This window comes from Colletotrichum destructivum, chromosome 1 (assembly GCF_034447905.1).
Source record: "Colletotrichum destructivum chromosome 1, complete sequence".
In the NCBI taxonomy this organism is placed as follows: domain Eukaryota; kingdom Fungi; phylum Ascomycota; class Sordariomycetes; order Glomerellales; family Glomerellaceae; genus Colletotrichum; species Colletotrichum destructivum.
Genome location: NC_085896.1, coordinates 3,524,240 through 3,541,378, shown reverse-complemented (window position 1 = coordinate 3,541,378; position 17,139 = coordinate 3,524,240). Strand labels below are relative to the sequence as shown.

General features: G+C 54.5%; 5 protein-coding genes across 5 annotated transcripts; 3 read left to right on the top strand and 2 right to left on the bottom strand.

Moving 5' to 3' along the window:
- Nucleotides 1-697: 697 nt before the first annotated feature.
- Nucleotides 698-951, top strand: CDEST_01060 (uncharacterized protein; the record flags this gene model as incomplete). The annotated part of the gene is made up of 2 exons (XM_062917219.1): nucleotides 698-792; nucleotides 834-951. 2 exons carry the CDS (start codon nucleotides 698-700, stop codon nucleotides 949-951), a joined length of 213 nt encoding a protein of 70 aa, XP_062773270.1.
- A 2,096-nt stretch (nucleotides 952-3,047) lies between these two features.
- On the top strand, nucleotides 3,048-4,059 carry CDEST_01059 (uncharacterized protein). Its single transcript, XM_062917218.1, has 2 exons — nucleotides 3,048-3,277; nucleotides 3,336-4,059. The coding sequence occupies exons 1-2, from the start codon at nucleotides 3,230-3,232 to the stop codon at nucleotides 3,768-3,770; spliced, it is 483 nt and encodes a 160-aa protein (XP_062773269.1). The 5' UTR covers nucleotides 3,048-3,229; the 3' UTR covers nucleotides 3,771-4,059.
- A 355-nt stretch (nucleotides 4,060-4,414) lies between these two features.
- On the bottom strand, nucleotides 4,415-5,674 carry CDEST_01058 (Putative NF-kappa-B inhibitor-like protein). The gene has a single exon (XM_062917217.1). The coding sequence runs from the start codon at nucleotides 5,580-5,582 to the stop codon at nucleotides 4,566-4,568; it is 1,017 nt and encodes a 338-aa protein (XP_062773268.1). The 5' UTR covers nucleotides 5,583-5,674; the 3' UTR covers nucleotides 4,415-4,565.
- Nucleotides 5,675-8,160: 2,486 nt separating this feature from the next.
- CDEST_01057 (uncharacterized protein) lies at nucleotides 8,161-8,391 on the bottom strand (the record flags this gene model as incomplete). Its single annotated transcript, XM_062917216.1, has 1 exon — nucleotides 8,161-8,391. The coding sequence occupies one exon, from the start codon at nucleotides 8,389-8,391 to the stop codon at nucleotides 8,161-8,163; it is 231 nt and encodes a 76-aa protein (XP_062773267.1).
- Nucleotides 8,392-9,673: 1,282 nt separating this feature from the next.
- On the top strand, nucleotides 9,674-15,873 carry CDEST_01056 (Putative AAA+ ATPase domain, ABC transporter type 1, transmembrane domain-containing protein). Its single transcript, XM_062917215.1, has 6 exons — nucleotides 9,674-10,310; nucleotides 10,379-11,182; nucleotides 11,233-11,848; nucleotides 11,908-14,415; nucleotides 14,572-14,640; nucleotides 15,014-15,873. Exons 1-6 carry the CDS (start codon nucleotides 9,999-10,001, stop codon nucleotides 15,349-15,351), a joined length of 4,647 nt encoding a protein of 1,548 aa, XP_062773266.1. The 5' UTR covers nucleotides 9,674-9,998; the 3' UTR covers nucleotides 15,352-15,873.
- The last annotated feature ends 1,266 nt before the right edge of the window (nucleotides 15,874-17,139 follow it).

Sequence of the window (17,139 nt, the reverse complement as noted above, 5' to 3'; positions counted from 1 at the left end):
ACCGACACCGTCAGGACCGTTCGGTCGATTCAGTCAATGGTCCGAGAGAGAGAGAGAGAGAGAGGAGAGCGCAGCATTGGCGGCATTGGCGGCATTGGCGGCATTGGCAGCTGGGGCAGTCTGGGCAGCCAGTCCCCACGCAAGACGAAGAACGCAGCCAAGGACCGAAAACCGTCACTCGCTCCTTGTGATGGTGGACCAAGACATTCCAGACTCCCGTAATATTGCTTCCAATCCAGCCAATCGAAGGAGCTAAACTACCGGGGCGGGCCAGCGGCCGACCTCCCCCCCCCCAACAATCACTTTTCGTATTTCCCTCCCCTTCTTGTTCCCAGCTTCCGGCGGATAGCCTGCATCTGGCCTTCGCCGGCCAAGAGTAGCAAGTGGGATTATGGTTGTTCGCCGCGTGGACGTGTGCCCGGAACGGCAGGACGAGGCTCTTGTCTCCCACGGCGGTCTTGTTTGCATCATCCCGGGGTCAGCGGATTTCGCTTGAATCGACGGCGGACGATGACGGCTGAAGGGCCGTGGCTCCCTGGATGCTGGAGACTGACAGGGGCAGACGCCCCCCATCCCTGTCTCTGGTTACGTCATGGCATAATCGACGTTGCTCGGGCCCCTGGGGTTGTTGACTTGTTGACGGATGCCTGTGCCTGTTCTCTTTATTTCTGATGTGCTCTGACAAAACACCAAGACGATGGTAAATTGGGGTCTCTTTGCCCGATGCCGCGTTGCAGACTACCTTGGATCATGGAAGGCGCAATGCCCCAGGGGCGAGGGATGTCTGGTGCGGTCGCTTTGACCTGCCGGCCGTCAGTGCATCCGACTTACAGGCACACCAGAACCTTGCAGATCGTTGGTGTAAAGTTTGCTCGTCTATCAGGCCGGGGCCGCACAGTGATTGACTGTCAACAGAAAGAAAGACTCGAGATGCCATTTTGGGTTTATTGAGTTTGAACCGGCAGACGGGATGGAGGCCGAAGGACGCTGGGTGCTGGATGGTTGATTGACAACCCCAGGGTAGGGCGGATTCTCAGCCGCGCACAGCCGGATACATAGCTGAACAGACTTGAGGAAAATGCCCTTCCGATTGATGGACGACGGATGATGGATTCTGTCGATCCGGGGGATCCGACACTCGGGGCGAACGTGGCCGAGAAGCCCACTGCTTCCTTTTAGACCGACACCGGGCTCTGGCAAAGACTTCCCTTGAAACGCTGTCGACTCGAAACCCACTCGTGAGAGCCCGATTGCCGTGCCAACTTGTGCAACCTCGCTCCTCTGCATACGGTTCAACTGTTGTTGTTCTCCCTCGTCCCCTCTTCATTGCCTTCTCCATGGTTTTACTGCCGTTCTCCCGGTTTTGGCGTGTGTGCGATTCCGTTTTTCCTTCGGACTAAACGGTACGTAGCCTATGTGACTTGTTCAATTGGCCATTGGCAATTGCTGCTCCGTGGGTAAACTCCGACGAATCAACGCCTCCCGAAATCTCCACCTCCTGTCGATCTCCTCGCCTCCGCCGCCGCCCTGACCCTTGGCCATGGTGTCATTGGCCCCCCGTCTCGTGTGTGTCTCTCTCCTTTTCGTCAGCGTCTTGCCGCTCTCGCTCTTCAGAATAAGATGCCGGGCTTGTTGTTATTGGTACTCTGTAATATGCCGCTTGTTTATTTTGTTTGTTTGTTTGTTGGGCGAGCATCCCGGGGGGAAATACCGAGGCTCGCCTCTCCTTGCAACCAATGACCAACGCTGAATGGACATTGCCTCTTCCCTTTTTCATCGGTTGACTCCTCAGCTCGCGCTTTGGCCGGATAGCATACTCCGGCCATTGGGTCACTCACCGGACGTACCTTTGCGCGGACACTGTGGATGGTGAGGATGGCGTCTCAATGCCAAGTAACCCGCGTGGCTTGCGGGATGCTTCGTTCTGCCTGCTGCTATCTTGGGACATGGCTGACTCAGGTATCGAGCCTTCTAAGCTTCTCTTTATTTGTTGACCCCCTCTCTGGAATGACCGTTGGCCACGCAGCGCGGCACCAACGCCACCGCTGTGCGGTGTCTCACGTACCGTTTAGCTAGCCTCCTAGTAGGTAGTGTAGGTCCCTCAAACGGGGCTGAATCAGACCTGCTTGAGCTAGACAGTCTAGCGTTTCTTTTCGTTGGGGTGACGGAAGGTAAACGAACGCATTTGCCATCATCAACCGATTGGGGGCTTCATCGCGCTCGGCGTCGGTTTCTTCGACGAAGCAACTATGCGATGTCTTCCATTGGAGAGGTACGTGTAGTGTACGATTCTTGTGGTCTGACTACGTACTGTGGGCTATGTACCACTCCCCGCTAGGCCATTTGAAACCTGCCTCTCTCGCCTCTCTTCTTGGAGCCATGCACGACAAGAGCCTTGCGGGCTGCTGCTTTGCCTACCCGCGCAGGTAAGGCCTCAGAGTACCGACGGATCGTAATCCTGACCAGCTGCAATATCTCCTCTTCTGCCAGTCTCATACAGAAACAGGGGCTGGCTTTGAGCTGCGAGCTTCAGAATATCCCAGCCCATCCTCTCAGCTTGAAAACAAGTTATCGTGGGGATGACGTGAGGATGCGGGTCTCTCTCTTGTCTTTCGGTTTGTTCCTCTTTCTGCTCTCTCTCTCTCGTGCTTTCCGTCCTACCATCCACAACGAACATGGGTCACCCAGGCCTCCCAGTCCGCGCCGTGCCATCCAGTCTCGGGGTGCCACCCGCGGTCCGCTAGACTAGCAACGCAACCTGGTCTCAGGCCCAAGCCCCCCAGGCTGTCGTGTGTTCGCCTCCGAGGCATAAGGGGGGTGGGGCGTGTGGAGGTGAGAAGGATGAATCCCATCATTTGGACAGAATCCGTACCGCTCACCTCATCGCTGCCACGCCAAGTTGCCGCCCTGGTACCGTTGCCCAGTATTGTGGAGGACGTCAAAGTGGTTCCTCGCTTTTCTCGGCGCCAGGGGGAAGGGAGAGGGGGGCGTGGAGGAACGAATCGAGACGGGAGACACAGGACGGGACTTGTCTTGGCTTCGCGGAACGGTGCATATAACCGGATATATAAGACTGTTTCTACCAGCTCCCTCGACGTTGCTCTTTCTCTTTCCACTTTATCAATCATCTCAACCGTACTCAATATCCACCTATCCGTCGAACCAATCCTCCGTTATACCAAATAACCTCCATTTTAAACTACCCAACCCAAACTAAATCAGTCAAAAAATGCGTTTCACCGCTGCCACCCTCTTTGCCCTCGTCTCCCTGGTTGCTGTAAGTTATACCCTACTGATCAACTGCTCCTATAATCCAAATACTCACACCCTCAAAGGCCCAGGAGACCACTCCTGTCGTCCCTACCCCCACCACCCCCGCCATCCCCGGCGCTTCTGAGCTCAGCTCCATCATCGGCTCTGCTTCCAGCGCCCTCGAGTCTGGCGCCTCCGGGATCCTGAGCAGTGCCTCCGGCGCCGCCTCCTCCATCGCCGGCGAGGCCTCGTCCCGCCTCGGCTCCATTACCTCCTCCGCCGCTGCCGAGCAGAGCTCCCTGAGCCAGGCCCTGTCCTCCGCCACCAACTCCGAGGAATCTGCCGCCGCCTCCTCCGCTATCGCATCTGCTTCCAGCCGCGCTGCCTCGCAAGCCTCCGACGCGACCGCCAGTGGCACTGCCTCCGGCACTGCCTCCCCTGGCGCTGGTGCCCACCAGACCGCTGCCGTCGCTCTCGGCGCTCTCTTCGGTGGTGCTGCCGTCGTTGCCAACTTCTAAACGAAACTTGTAATTCCAATCGCAAGCCATGAATCATTAAATCGACATTTTTTGCGTTAAAGCGGTGACGATCGAACACCTTCCGCCGGTGCGTGGTAACGGATATTATACAGCATTGTTTGGGAATTTTTTTTAGGATTATCAGAGAGATATCACGATGTAATACCAGTACAAATCAAACATCAAATCCGTACATTACCGAAAAGAAATGTTTTCTGTGAAGCTGCTTGGCTACCCCTCGAGTGGAGTGTGATGTGTGTAACCTGTCGGATCAGGATTCGTCAAGGGAAATGCTGTCTGCCGTTCCACGCGTGTTGGCAACACCCCCAGCATCTTGGCACCGGGTAAATGTGCTAGTATCGCCCTTTCGGGCGAGAATGGTGGCATCATGACTGATACATACATGGGTGTGTAACCAGGGGACACTTTTTCCAATAGTCTCTGCAATACGGCAGATCACGCCTGTATTCCGTGCCAGACAAACTCCATATCCCGGCCCAATGCATTTCTCCTAGCGCAGGCGCCCTAGCCCGTCATGCGACAGGTGAGCTCCAGCCCCCTTGGCCAGACCAGTCTCCTCCCAGTTTTCACCTTCGACTGCTTCACACAGTGTTTCATAGTACAAAAAGCAACGCGGAGAATACGACTGCGTTTTGGTCACGAATGCCCCGGGTTTGCCGAGGCGACCAGAAAGCCTGCGCCTGATTGTTAAATAAAAATAAAAACAAACCTCCCATTTTGATTGCGCCGTGAAAAACTGGTTGGTCGAAGGAACGTCGGGACCGAACCCTCCTGCTACGCCTTCGACCGGGTATCTGCCCATAACTTATCAATAATTTGGAAAACTGCCGTGATGTCCTTCATGACGCCGTCATCCACGTGCCCGCCGAGCTTCTGCTGCATCTTGTCCGGGTGCCACCGCACACGTTCCTCGCGTAGCTTCGCGGCGAACTCCTTCTCGCCAACCTCCTCCACCGCCAGCCCATTGACGATGAACCGCCTGACCTCCTTCTCATCAATGTCCCTGCGCAGCCCGCTCTCCACGGGCCACGGTATCCTGTCCACGTCGTTGGCCCAGTCAGACCAGGCCTGCGCATATTCCTCCCAGAGCCGCGTCCACATTCTCTTCCTGCGGCGCTCCTCTCCGCGGCGGAGGCTTCGCTCCATGTCTTCCTGCAGTTTTCTATTCCGCTTCTCTTCCTCACTCTTGCGTTTCCGTGCCTCCTCCCGCCGGGCCCTCTCCTCAATCAGACCCTGGTGCGTCTTCTCCCACATCTTCTGCCGGACGTGCTGGGCATACTCTTCATCCGTCATACGCTCCAGCTCGCCCTCCGGGCCGGGCCGCTCGTTAGAGTAAACGTGTATCGGCTGTCCGTAGACGCCTTGCCAATACGCCGCGCCTTCATCGTCGGCCATCGCGTCGAAGAGGGATTCGCGAAACGCGGCATCCGGGTCGAGGGGCTTTTGTTCGTAGGGGTCGGGCGGGGTTGGGGATCGCGATCGCCTTCGATGTCGCCGACGGTGGTGGTGACGGTGATGGGAGGAACGACCCTCGACATCGTCGCGGTCGCGGTCGCGGTCACGATGCGACCGGCTCGACCTCGAGTGTTTCGACTTCAGCCGGATACGAGATGGCTTAGGCTGTAGGTTTTCGCCATCGCCTGCTGTTGATGTTTCTTCTCCTTTTGGTTCGGTTGCGCCGGGAGCGGGCGAGCTGTGCTTGGTGAGTCGCGGCGCCGGCTCACGACGCTCTTCGGGGTTGACTGATGACAGGATGTGCCGCCTTCGCGGCGATGCTGGCGGGCTCGTCATCGCAAGTTTTCCATCAGCACGATGGCTAGGTAAAGTCGTCGTCGTCAAAACACCAAGTCGCGAGGTGAAGTTGATTAAAGTTCGGGAGAGAGATGCTCGCTGGAGGGGTCGTCCTGGTTTGACGTCGTTTCTGGCTTATCTTATCTTTTGCGGCGTTGAAGGTTTCCTGTTTGCGGAGTCTTGGCAACTCTCCTCCCCCGTACCTACCTACCTAGGTTGGTACCTAAGATCCTTCCCACCACATGCTGTGAGATAAGGTTGAGCCCACCGGCCAACGTCCGATGTAACTCTCATTTCTCCGGACGAGTGAGGCAGACCGGTATTCATTTGGTCTCCCTTTTTTTTTTCTTGAGGCTCAGCAGACTGCAACGTTGTCCGATAAGCCAGAATGCATGCCATGCGCGACCCTTGCTGAGGCGCGTTGCTCTGATAAGATGCAGGATCCCCGCGTGCCCCTCCGGACATAGACGTTGAATGGCAGGCCACGTCCGAGTCTGGTGATGGCGGGTTCGTCTTTAACGTCCTGTAGGGTTGAGTGATAGCCAGACTCGTTTTCAAATATGGCCTCATCTGCATATTGGTTGTATTGGCATGTTTCGACGCCGTTCAGTTAGTTGTAGTACTAAACTCGGCAAACACGGCGGGCACTCGATGCGATTGTTAGGCAGCGGGGAATATCGCTTCCTTGAGAACCCGAAAGCAAACTCGATCCATCTAAACCATGTTTCACTTGATTTTAAGCAGACGCAGGGGGGACTTGAAAACCAGTAGGCCTCAACCCAATGCTAATTTGGTCATTTCTTTAGCATCTCTTCAAACCCCCCGCAGAGAAACACGCTTCTGGGCATGTGTATGGATTGAGGATAAGGTGGCATTTTGATTCTCTTTTTGAAACTGTCAAGAATAACTGTGCCGTGAACAGACCAGTGGTTACTGGTAGAGTGGTATCTCACTCTGACAGGAGTTCCATGATGTCTCCGTTGACTCTCTCGTGTATCCCTGCTACGAAATCCTAAGGCTGCGCTGTGAGGAGAAGCGTCGGTATACATTAACATAACGACAACTGCGTTACAAATTTTCATCGTCCAAAAGGATGGCCCATCCATCTGTTGTCAGACTTGATTTCGTTTCTTCGCCTACTCTTTTTTCCACCCACCCTCGGCCCCGCCCTCGGTGAGGCTCGATCTTGGACGTTAAGACTCCGCTGCGCCTTCAGTGAGTATTCACATGCGAAAATTGCACTAAGCTTATGTATTTGGCTATTGACTGACACTGTTGCATTCCGATGGCTATATTCTCTGATCGGGTGACATGCTTGGGCTCCAACACTCACCCTGTTTTATAGTCACAGGCCACTTGTGAGCTCTATAGTCACCAACTGCTAGCGTGTGATGTTACGCGTCCCACAGAGGCTTTGCTAGTATCCCAACACTTGAAGTTTGGCTTTTGACAGGAAGGATCAGCTCGGGTTCTTTGCTTCACAGAGATAGAGCAGCAGCCATCAGAACCCTCTCGACGCCAATACCAGTGTCCCCACAATGCCAAGTCCTAAGGCGACGATGCGATTGAAAGTTAAGGGAGTAGAATGTATGGCTAGGACTATTTTCGTCCGCATCATAGTTGTTAACACGGTCTGATAGTCAGTAATTCGATCTTTTGGTCTCTGAGTGATCTTCTTGATAGACAATCCTATGAGGTTTAATATACCATCCATACATCTGATAGAGGAGCTACACTCGGTCCTAGGAGTGACTTTGAACTGATCAGAGGCCTGATAACCTTTAACTGTTGACACTCACTGATTGGGGAGGAGACCATGGTAATGAAGCCAGACGATAACGCCCGTACTCTACTCCCTTTTGCAAGCATCTGGGCCCCGTATTGGCTACAGGCTTAAAAGCCGTGGAGATGGCCATCTCATGGCGAAGAGGATTATGATGGCATCGTCTTGATGAGAAAAAAACACAGGTGAAGTGTTCTTCGCTGGATGCTTGCCTCCAAGGAGTACCGTGCTGGAGGAAAAGCTTAGGCATGGACCTTTTGTCAGTGGCAAAAGCTACATCATCGATCAACACTCGGAAACATCTTCCTACGAGGGGAAGACGTGGTTATCTGTTCTCGATATGGAGAACACCATGCTCCTCAAGGTGGTTTTAGCGCCTACAGCTCTCGCATGGCAAGAAAGATAGCAATCAGGCTAAGTGGCTAGCGTGGGAGACAAGCGAAAGGCGTCTGAGACTCATGGTCATTCAAAGGCAGCCTTCTCACGTCGATATCTTTCACGAGGCTCGAGCAGGAGAGTATCAAACCTGAACAAAGTACACGAGGAGCTGTCGGTCTGTTTGGTTCGTAATTGAATTGCTATTTTATACGGGTAAAGACGCTTGCTCGAGTTGAATTCCTGGGGCTGAACAAGGCTTTGTAAAATACACTACAATCGTTCAAGCATGATAGACCAACTCGCTGAATAAAACATCCGTACCAGGCTCGGATGGCTGAGGCAGCAGTGCAAGACAGTCATGACTGACCAGGAGCTCGAACAGCCGTGTTATACCATTCGGTGTCGACTGGCTGGCTCTCAAAAGGAAGCCATACCCCGCGGGTCAAACATCCGACCGACACTGTTCTGGACTGCGTCAAACATCATAAAGTCACAGGTCTTAGTCTCGAGATGGTTTATCGCGGCTGCCAAAATGGTGAACCCGCAACTGCATGCCCTCCAGAGACAGTGGTAGTAAGCTTGCTGATGTACCGGGGACGCAAAGTGATGGTCTAGGAAATCGAGCCTCCCGTACGTTTCGCCACACATGGAGCACTGATGGACAAGCAGGCGATGTTGCAAGCCTGCTAGGAGGCAGAGTGTTGAGTAGAGCCGTGTAACTCAAGAAGCTTCTTGGAGATAACGCTGTCGGGGCCACGGCGACGCAAGCCAAGGTAAAACGAGTCGCGGTCCAGCGAGGCGTTGGGACAGACGCCTCTCTCGAGATGGTGCACGACGCCGGTTGCGGTGGTTCAGTGGAGTCTGCAGAATGGGCTCATATTTGATCCGCGATGGTCATGAGAATGCAGACGCTTTTTACGGGGAGGCAAGGAGACGTGTAAAGGAGCAGAGCGGGAGGCAACGCCTACCTGATTGTTGCCCAAAAAGCAGTCGCAATGATCGCATTTATGGGTCGGTGGGTAGTGACCAGTGCCATTACAGTGTTGGTCTCTTGCGCGCCAGTCGGACGGGAACGTGCGTTAACAATCGCCGCTCTCGAAGACCATGATGACTTGATGTCTCTGGGTGTTGCACCGAGTTACGGAGTGTGCTACCGGTGGATGATCGATCGCGTTCGAGTAATTCGTTACACGACACGTGGAGGAAGAGACGTTCGGTGATATGAGGGGTTCGCCAAAAATTGAATACCTGGATCAGAATAACTCACAAAAAGCAATGTTGCACCCAGAGACGTACCACTGCAGTCTAGGTTGAGGCCCAAGACACCTAAGACACAGGCGAGGCGTATGTTTTGATAAGCCGTTAGAACTAAGATATCGGACCCCGGTGCTTCTTGTGCTCAAGCTACGTCCCATACCTAAGTGCCTAAATCGGTGTGGATAGGTACGTCGATTTCCTAGATATCAATTCTTGGATGACTCTTGATCGTATTTCGGAGAGTTGTGTCACTCAGCGACATCAGGTCCACGATAATACGCGGATGACGAGACTACGCTGGAGACTTGAGCCGGACGCAGTCGCAAGACGCAGACAGTACAGAGTACGGTCGCGGCTTCTTACAGACAAGGAACATGTCCTTAGCTCAGCGAGCGCTCTCAATTGTGCACGCATCGGAGGTACCGGACATGTATCGTCAAAAAGCCGAATGCGGGACAGGGCCTCGATGCAGGTCGTCATAGCTCTCCGCTTTTCTGAGAGCTAAACTCCCACGATGAGCCTTATGATTGGGCAGCGGCCTGCCTGTGTGGTTCATAGTCCAATGGTCATCTTCCGGGGCGAACCCGAACGTCGTTTCCCGCAGCGTCCAAACGACGCTGAGTCGCTGACAAACCGTGCAGCAGCGTCACGTCGCAGCACTCCGATCTGGGGCCAGACACCTCCACCACACCTTTCGTTGCGGAACGTCGCATGCACTCTACTCCGACTAGGTCGTCCCTCTCAAAACTTTTCCCATCACGACAGAGTCGCCCCCGTGTCGGCGTTCTCTTCTTTCCGGTATATACATATTACATACACTATTCCACCGTTATAATAGACCGAATAGCGACGAGAGAGAGCGAGGACGAGAGACCCTGCGACAACCGCCCGAAACGATAAACCCCCCAAATACAAACCCCCGGCGGAAAGTTACAGTCGTTCTGCTGTCTAGCATGCGTTGATAGGCGGGCTTGGGGAATCGCTGAGAGCAAATCGTCATGGATTATTCCGACTATTCGTCGCAACGCGTCCTGCACACGGGGTCCTTTACCGGATTCCACCGCTTTGGACAGCTCGGCAGCAGTTACCTGTCCGCGACCGCTGATTTCAAGCAGCCGTTATGCGGTAACGAGGAGGGCTGGGGTCCCATGAGCCCCTTCAGATACGACTTCACGCCCTGCTTTATCGATGTATGGATAGCTTCTGTGGCAGTATTTGGTGTCGTCTTTGGATCTCTTGCGATAGCCTGGCTTCTTCAGCGCAAGAGGCCGACTGACGCTCCCAAAGACTGGCATTTTTGGGCTAAACAAGTGAGTAACCTGCCCCGCGCCCGCCGTATCTTTTCCCGTACCTCTTTTCTGACAATTCGCCTCTCCAGACCCTTCTCGGATTGATCATCGCCGACGTCGCAGTGCAGCTCGGAATCCAAATAAACAACTACCCCGGCATCTGGTTTGGCGACTTCAGATTTTGGACGACTGTTGCTACGATCGTCTCCCTAGGCGTCATCTTTGCCATCCAATGGCTCGAGCACGCCCGCCTGCGCAATCCGAACGGCGTTGTATTATTCTACTGGCTCTTTCTTCTGATTGCGTACGCCGTCAAGCTCCGCTCCTTGATCTCGCAGCAGCTGTATGACTCGAGCCCGGCATACTTCATTACTTACACCGTGGGCTTCGGGCTGTCTATCATCGAGTTCTTGATCGAGTGGCTGTGGCCGAGGAAGGTCAGCGCATACGAGACTTTGATCGATGAGGAAGAATGTCCGATCGAATACGCTACCGTGTTCTCCTTGTTGACCTTCTCGTGGATGACTCCCCTGATGCGCTATGGCTACAAGCAGTATCTTACCGAAGATGACCTGTGGGGGCTTGCCCAGAAGGATCAGACCAAAAACACTGGAGAGGCGTTTAACCGGGCGTGGGAGTACGAGCTGAAGCATCATAAGAACCCTTCTTTGTGGCTGGCCATGTTCCGTGCTTACGGCGGTCCGTACGCGGTAGCCGCGCTCTTTAAGGTCGTCAACGACGTCACGCAGTATGTACAGCCGCAGCTTCTCCGGTACCTCATCGCCTTCGTGCGCTCTCGGAACGAGCCTGATGAGAAGAACCAACCCACCATTCAGGGTGCTGCCGTTGCCTTGGCTATGTTCGCGATCGCCGTGCTGCAGACCTCCATGATTGTGAGTCTAACCCCCTAGAAATGGTTCCAGCTTCATTAACCTCTTGGCAGCATCAATATTTCCAGCTTGCGTTCGTTACCGGCATGCGTATCAAGGGTGGCCTGGCATCTGCCATCTACAAAAAGTCCATGAAGCTGTCTAACGAGGGTCGCGCCTCCAAGACGACTGGCGATATTGTGAACTACATGGCTGTTGACGCACAACGTCTGCAGGATCTGACCCAGTTTGCCCAGCAAGTCTGGTCTGCCCCTTTCCAGATCATAATCTGCATGGTGTCTCTCTATCAGCTGGTCGGCTGGTCCATGCTTGCTGGCATTGGCGTAATGATCATCATGATGCCCGCGCATGGCTTTATTGCCAGGATCATGAGAAACTTGCAAAAGGAACAGATGAAGAACAAGGACAAGAGAAGCCGCTTGATCAACGAGATCATCAATAACATGAAGAGCATCAAGCTATACGCCTGGGGTGCCGCTTTCATGAACAAGCTAAACTTCGTCCGCAATGACCTCGAACTCAAGAACCTGCGCAAGATTGGAGCCACTCAGGCCTTCGCCAACTTCACGTGGAGCACGGCTCCATTTTTCGTTTCCTGCTCGACCTTTGCCGTGTTCGTCATGACGCAGGACAAGCCTTTGACCGCAGACATCGTCTTTCCCGCGCTCAGTAAGTTGTGACGGTACTCGAACCTCGGTGCTCAGTTGCTAACCACACCGTTTACTCAGCCCTCTTCAACCTCCTCACGTTTCCCCTGGCTGTTCTTCCCATGGTCATCACCTCCATCGTTGAGGCCAGTGTCGCCGTTGGTCGCTTGACTTCTTTCCTGACCGCTGAAGAGATCCAATCTGATGCGATCACGGTCAAGCCGGCGCCGGAGGAGATGGGAGAGGAAACTGTCGTCATCCGAGATGGGTCTTTCTCTTGGAACCGCCACGAAGACAGGGAGGCTCTCAAGGACATCGATTTCACAGCCTACAAGGGCGAACTCTCTTGCATTGTTGGACGAGTCGGCGCTGGCAAGTCTTCTTTCTTGCAGTGCATCTTGGGCGATCTCTGGAAAGTCAAGGGCCAGGTCGACGTTCACGGAACTACCGCCTACGTCGCCCAGGGCTCTTGGATCTTGAACGCTACGGTCAAAGAGAACATCGTTTTCGGTTACCGCTACGATCCCGATTTCTACGAAAAGACCGTCAAGGCTTGCGCTCTCGTCGATGACTTTGTACAACTCCCCGATGGTGATGAGACAGTTGTAGGCGAACGAGGCATATCGTTGAGTGGTGGCCAGAAGGCGCGTGTGGCTTTGGCCCGTGCCGTCTACGCTAGAGCGGACATCTACCTCCTGGACGACGTTCTTTCGGCGGTGGACTCTCACGTTGGAAGACACATTATCGAGAATGTCCTGGGCCCCAGAGGTTTGCTGAACACCAAGACGCGAATTCTTGCCACCAACGCCATCGCCGTGCTCACCGAGGCCAGTTACATCACAATGATCAGGGATGGCGAGATTGTCGAGCGCGGAACTTACAAGCAGCTTGTGGCTATGAAGGGCATGGTCAACGACCTCATCAAGACTGCCGGGCAAGAGTCAGGTCCCTCTTCTGCCGGCTCAAGCGGTTCTAGCAGCGAGACATCAACCATCATCGAAGCCGAGGGCAGCAGCCAAGAGAAGAATGAGATGGAAGAAGCCCAAGAGCAGCTCCCAGAGATGGAACCCATCAAGACCGGCGCCTCCGTGAAGAACAGGAAGGGACGATCTTCTAGCATGGCAACCCTGCGCCGCGCTAGCACCGCCAGCTTCAGGGGACCCCGTGGCAAGCTTACCGACGAAGAAGTTGCTGGTAGCAAGTCCAAGCAGACCAAGGAGCACGTCGAGCAGGGCAAGGTCAAGTGGAACGTTTACTTCGAGTACGCCAAAAACAGCAACATTGTCGCCGTCGGGGTCTACCTGGTCGCCCTGCTGGCCTCTCAGACGGCAAACATTGGTGCTTCTGCATGGCTCAATGTATGGTCCGATCAAAACCGGAACGCAGGTAGCAACTTGCACGTCGGCTACTACCTCGGCATCTACTTCGCTGTCGGAATGGGCTCCTCGCTTCTTACGGTCCTCCAAACGCTCATCCTGTGGATCTTCTGCTCCATCGAGGCATCGAGGAAGCTGCATGAGAGGATGGCCAACGCCATCTTCAGGTCTCCCATGTCCTTCTTCGACACCACGCCGACTGGCCGCATCCTGAACCGGTTCTCGAGTGACATCTACAGAGTCGACGAGGTCCTCGCCAGGACTTTCAACATGCTGTTCGTCAATGCTGCTCGCTCTTGCTTCACCCTGGCAGTCATTTCGATCGCGACGCCCCCGTTCACTGCGCTTATCATCCCGATCACGTTGATCTACTACTGGATTCAGCGATACTACCTACGCACTTCTCGCGAGCTCAAAAGACTCGACAGTGTTACCAAGAGTCCCATCTACGCCCATTTCCAGGAGTCCCTCGGGGGTATTTCGACGATTCGCGCCTACCGTCAACAGCAAAGATTCGAACTTGAGAACGAATGGCGTGTTGATGCCAATCTCAAGGCGTACTTCCCGTCCATCAGTGCGAACCGTTGGCTGGCCGTGCGCCTCGAGTTCATCGGTGCTCTGGTCATCCTCGCCGCTGCTGGGTTTGCCGTGATCACTGTTGCATTCGACATACCATTGAAGGAAGGCTCCGTCGGTCTCGCCATGTCCTATGCCTTGCAGATCACGACGTCGCTCAACTGGATTGTGCGCCAGACGGTCGAAGTGGAGACAAACATCGTGTCTGTGGAGCGTGTTCTCGAATATGCCCGTCTGCCGAGCGAAGCCCCCGAGATCGTCAAGAGCAACAGGCCGCCTGTCGCCTGGCCGTCCAAGGGCTCTCTCGAGTTCAAGAACTACAGCACCCGGTACCGCGAGGGTCTAGACAACGTGCTAAAGAACATTAACTTGGACATCAAGTCACACGAGAAGATTGGCGTCGTCGGCCGCACGGGAGCGGGCAAGTCGTCATTGACATTGGCGCTTTTCCGCATCATCGAGCCGACCGCCGGTCACATCAGCATCGATCAGATCAACACGTCCTCCATCGGACTGCTGGACCTGCGCAGGAGACTGGCCATCATTCCCCAGGACGCCGCCCTGTTTGAGGGCACCGTCCGAGACAACTTAGACCCGGCCAACGTGCATGATGACACGGAGCTTTGGAGCGTGTTGGGTAAGTAACGCAAGACGAGCGGTCACCCACCCCCCCTCCCTCCCTCACCAACACAACCATTTTGCTACCTCCCCGCCCACCCCCTCGATGAGAGGGTGTTTTCAATTCCCGCCTTCCATCAACGGATATTGGAGCTAATGCACGGTGCCATCACAGAACACGCCCGGTTGAAGGACCACGTATCGGGCATGGAAGGCGGCCTAGACGCAACGATCAATGAAGGAGGTGAGTTATCGCACGTTTGTTTCTCTTCGCTTTTTGTCGGCTTTGCCCCCTCTCGGCCACCCTGCCTCATCGTCCACGACTGTTTGCAATCGTGTGCCCCGAGTGCTATGTCGAAACTTTGTGTTGTTGCATCGGACTTGGATGACTTGGGGGTAGTCACCGTCATCTTTTACATGCATCCATGTCCGCATTAAGAGTCCCCTGCATGATCTCCCACGCATGCAGTGGATGTCTCGTGCTAGCTTATTCCATTATGTGCCCCTCCCCCGCCATGATTCTCATCTTCACTCGCTTGGCACCACAGAAAATGGCGACTGCGACCATTGGTAAGCCGCATGTTCCAATTGCTGACTGACTCTTGTTCGCACCGCAGGCTCCAACCTCTCACAGGGTCAGCGGCAGCTCGTGTCGCTTGCTCGGGCAATGCTGACGCCGTCCAATATCCTCGTGCTGGATGAGGCGACGGCGGCCGTCGACGTTGAGACGGACGCCATGCTGCAGACGACGCTGCGGTCACCGTTGTTCGCGAACCGCACCATCATCACCGTTGCGCACCGCATCAACACCATCCTCGATAGCGACCGCGTCGTCGTGCTGGATAAGGGCGAGGTGGTGGAGTTTGACAAGCCCCAGGAACTCATCAAGAAGCAGGGCGTGTTCTACGGCTTGGTCAAACAGGCCGGTCTGGATACCTCAGAGTCATCGTCATAGGAGGGTGAACGGAGAAGGCAGTTGGTCAGACGGCGAGGCCTGTGGGTCCTCAGAAGACAGTGATGAGAAATGCCGCAGCGGCATTTGTCGAGGTGGTGGCCGAGGCAAAGAGAGAAAGCTAAAGAGAGCGCTTGTTCTTGTGTAACTATGCGGTGTTTTCTCTCTCCTTGAATTGAAAAAAAAATTGGTAGTCTGCGGGGAGAATATCCCAACGGAGGGGAAGGCTGTGTGTGTGTATGTGTGGGCGGGAGGGATTAGGGTAGGTTTGTACAAGAGGAAAGGCATACACTAGCATCATTGTAGAATGACCCGCAAGGACCTTGACGCGATTGAGAATCTACTTCCCCTGTACTTCCGCCCATTATCGAAGAGGAAATTGCACGCTTGGTATTGACGTCGCGGGTGGTTTGCTGAATATTTGGATGCTGTCCAACGGCCGTCCGTCGTCGAACCAATGCTGGCTGGTGGTGGGTGTGCAACATACTTGCCAACGTCACCTTGTCACCGCGTCGGCTTCCCTTCCTCCCCCCCCCTTTCGCCCATCTCTACCCAATCCCATTACCCGCCCTCATTTCTTCCCCTCATCTCTAACGGGATGAGTTGGTTGGGGATGAAATGGGTGCGGGCTTTCGAAAATGTGCTGGTGCTGACTGTGTGGTCGTCGGGGGGGGGGGGGGGGGGGGGCTTGGGGCACACCATTTTTTCGTCACCTTGTTTTAGTGCCTTCATTCTTGCTTCCCTTTCTCGGTGGCGGGATGGCCATGAGGGAAGAGGGGGAGGGGATGGTCTTGTGCGACGTGGAACGTGGGCAGACGCGGCTGTTGATGGCTTACCGGCGGTTTAGGGGTCTGGGTGGGTGCCTTCGGGGTGACGTGAGGAGGGCATGATCGGGTTCGTGGAACCAGAGGGATAGTGCGTCTGACAGCCTTTTTCCCCCTCTCCCTTTTTGTCTCCCCTTTTCGTGACTGTGTAAGGGAGGCGAGGGTTGTGATACCCCACGAAATTCAGAATGCGGCTTCTGATGGGGTTGTTGAGGGAACACACCAGGTAGGTAGGTGTCTGCATCGACCTCGCGAGATATTTGCACCGGCTTCTTCTGGCGCGTGCAGGTAAACGATACAAGTCCACGTCGGCTTGACATGGACGTTGATGTTGTAGTCATGTACCCACTCGAGTGGTGCTACGAACAGAAAGAATCCCGGCCCGAGGCAGTGAATCCTCGGTACGCTGGAAGGTACATGGGAGAATGTCCCATCATATGAAGCGGTTTGGGTTCTTCCTCCCGCGTCGCAGGCTGGACTTTGGAAGTGCCCTGAGGGGGTTCCAGGTGCTGAAATTTGTCGAAAGAGAAGGACCGCCCATGACGTGCTCCGGCCGGTATGGGACAGAAACAGAGACTATCTATGCGAACTCGCAAACCTTCAAAGCCGGATCTTATACTGCCTCCGTCCAGGGCTTCTCCCTCTATGAATTTCAACACGGGAATTATACATACTCGTTGTGCCACATCTCCTTGCGGTAGGAAAGACCGAGTCACATGCTCGATGTTGGAAATCCAAAAAGCACGCCAAGTTTTTTGGGTTTTGCTCTTAATTTCAACCCTCAGCAGACCTGGAGTACCCATTACCCGGACGAGATACTGAAGCAAAAAAACTTGTTTCTTACAATGATAGAGGCTAGCAGCACGGGTACTCAAACTCGGGGTTTCTACTGGCTTAGAGTGGTTTCGGAGTAGATGGACATCGTCCGAAACAGCTATCGATAACCAGGAAAGATGTCACCGTTCCA

What these genes read in the sequence shown, in the direction of transcription:
- CDEST_01058 (XM_062917217.1), bottom strand. Translation starts at nt 5,582, where the DNA reads ATGACGAGCCCGCCAGCATCGCCGCGAAGGCGGCACATCCTGTCATCA.
- CDEST_01056 (XM_062917215.1), top strand. Translation starts at nt 9,999, where the DNA reads ATGGATTATTCCGACTATTCGTCGCAACGCGTCCTGCACACGGGGTCC. An exon ending in CATCGTCTTTCCCGCGCTCA is followed by an intron (nt 11,849 to 11,907) that starts GTAAGTTGTGAC and finishes CCGTTTACTCAG; the next exon opens with CCCTCTTCAACCTCCTCACG. An exon ending in CGCAACGATCAATGAAGGAG is followed by an intron (nt 14,641 to 15,013) that starts GTGAGTTATCGC and finishes TTCGCACCGCAG; the next exon opens with GCTCCAACCTCTCACAGGGT.
- CDEST_01059 (XM_062917218.1), top strand. Translation starts at nt 3,230, where the DNA reads ATGCGTTTCACCGCTGCCACCCTCTTTGCCCTCGTCTCCCTGGTTGCT. An exon ending in CCCTCGTCTCCCTGGTTGCT is followed by an intron (nt 3,278 to 3,335) that starts GTAAGTTATACC and finishes ACACCCTCAAAG; the next exon opens with GCCCAGGAGACCACTCCTGT.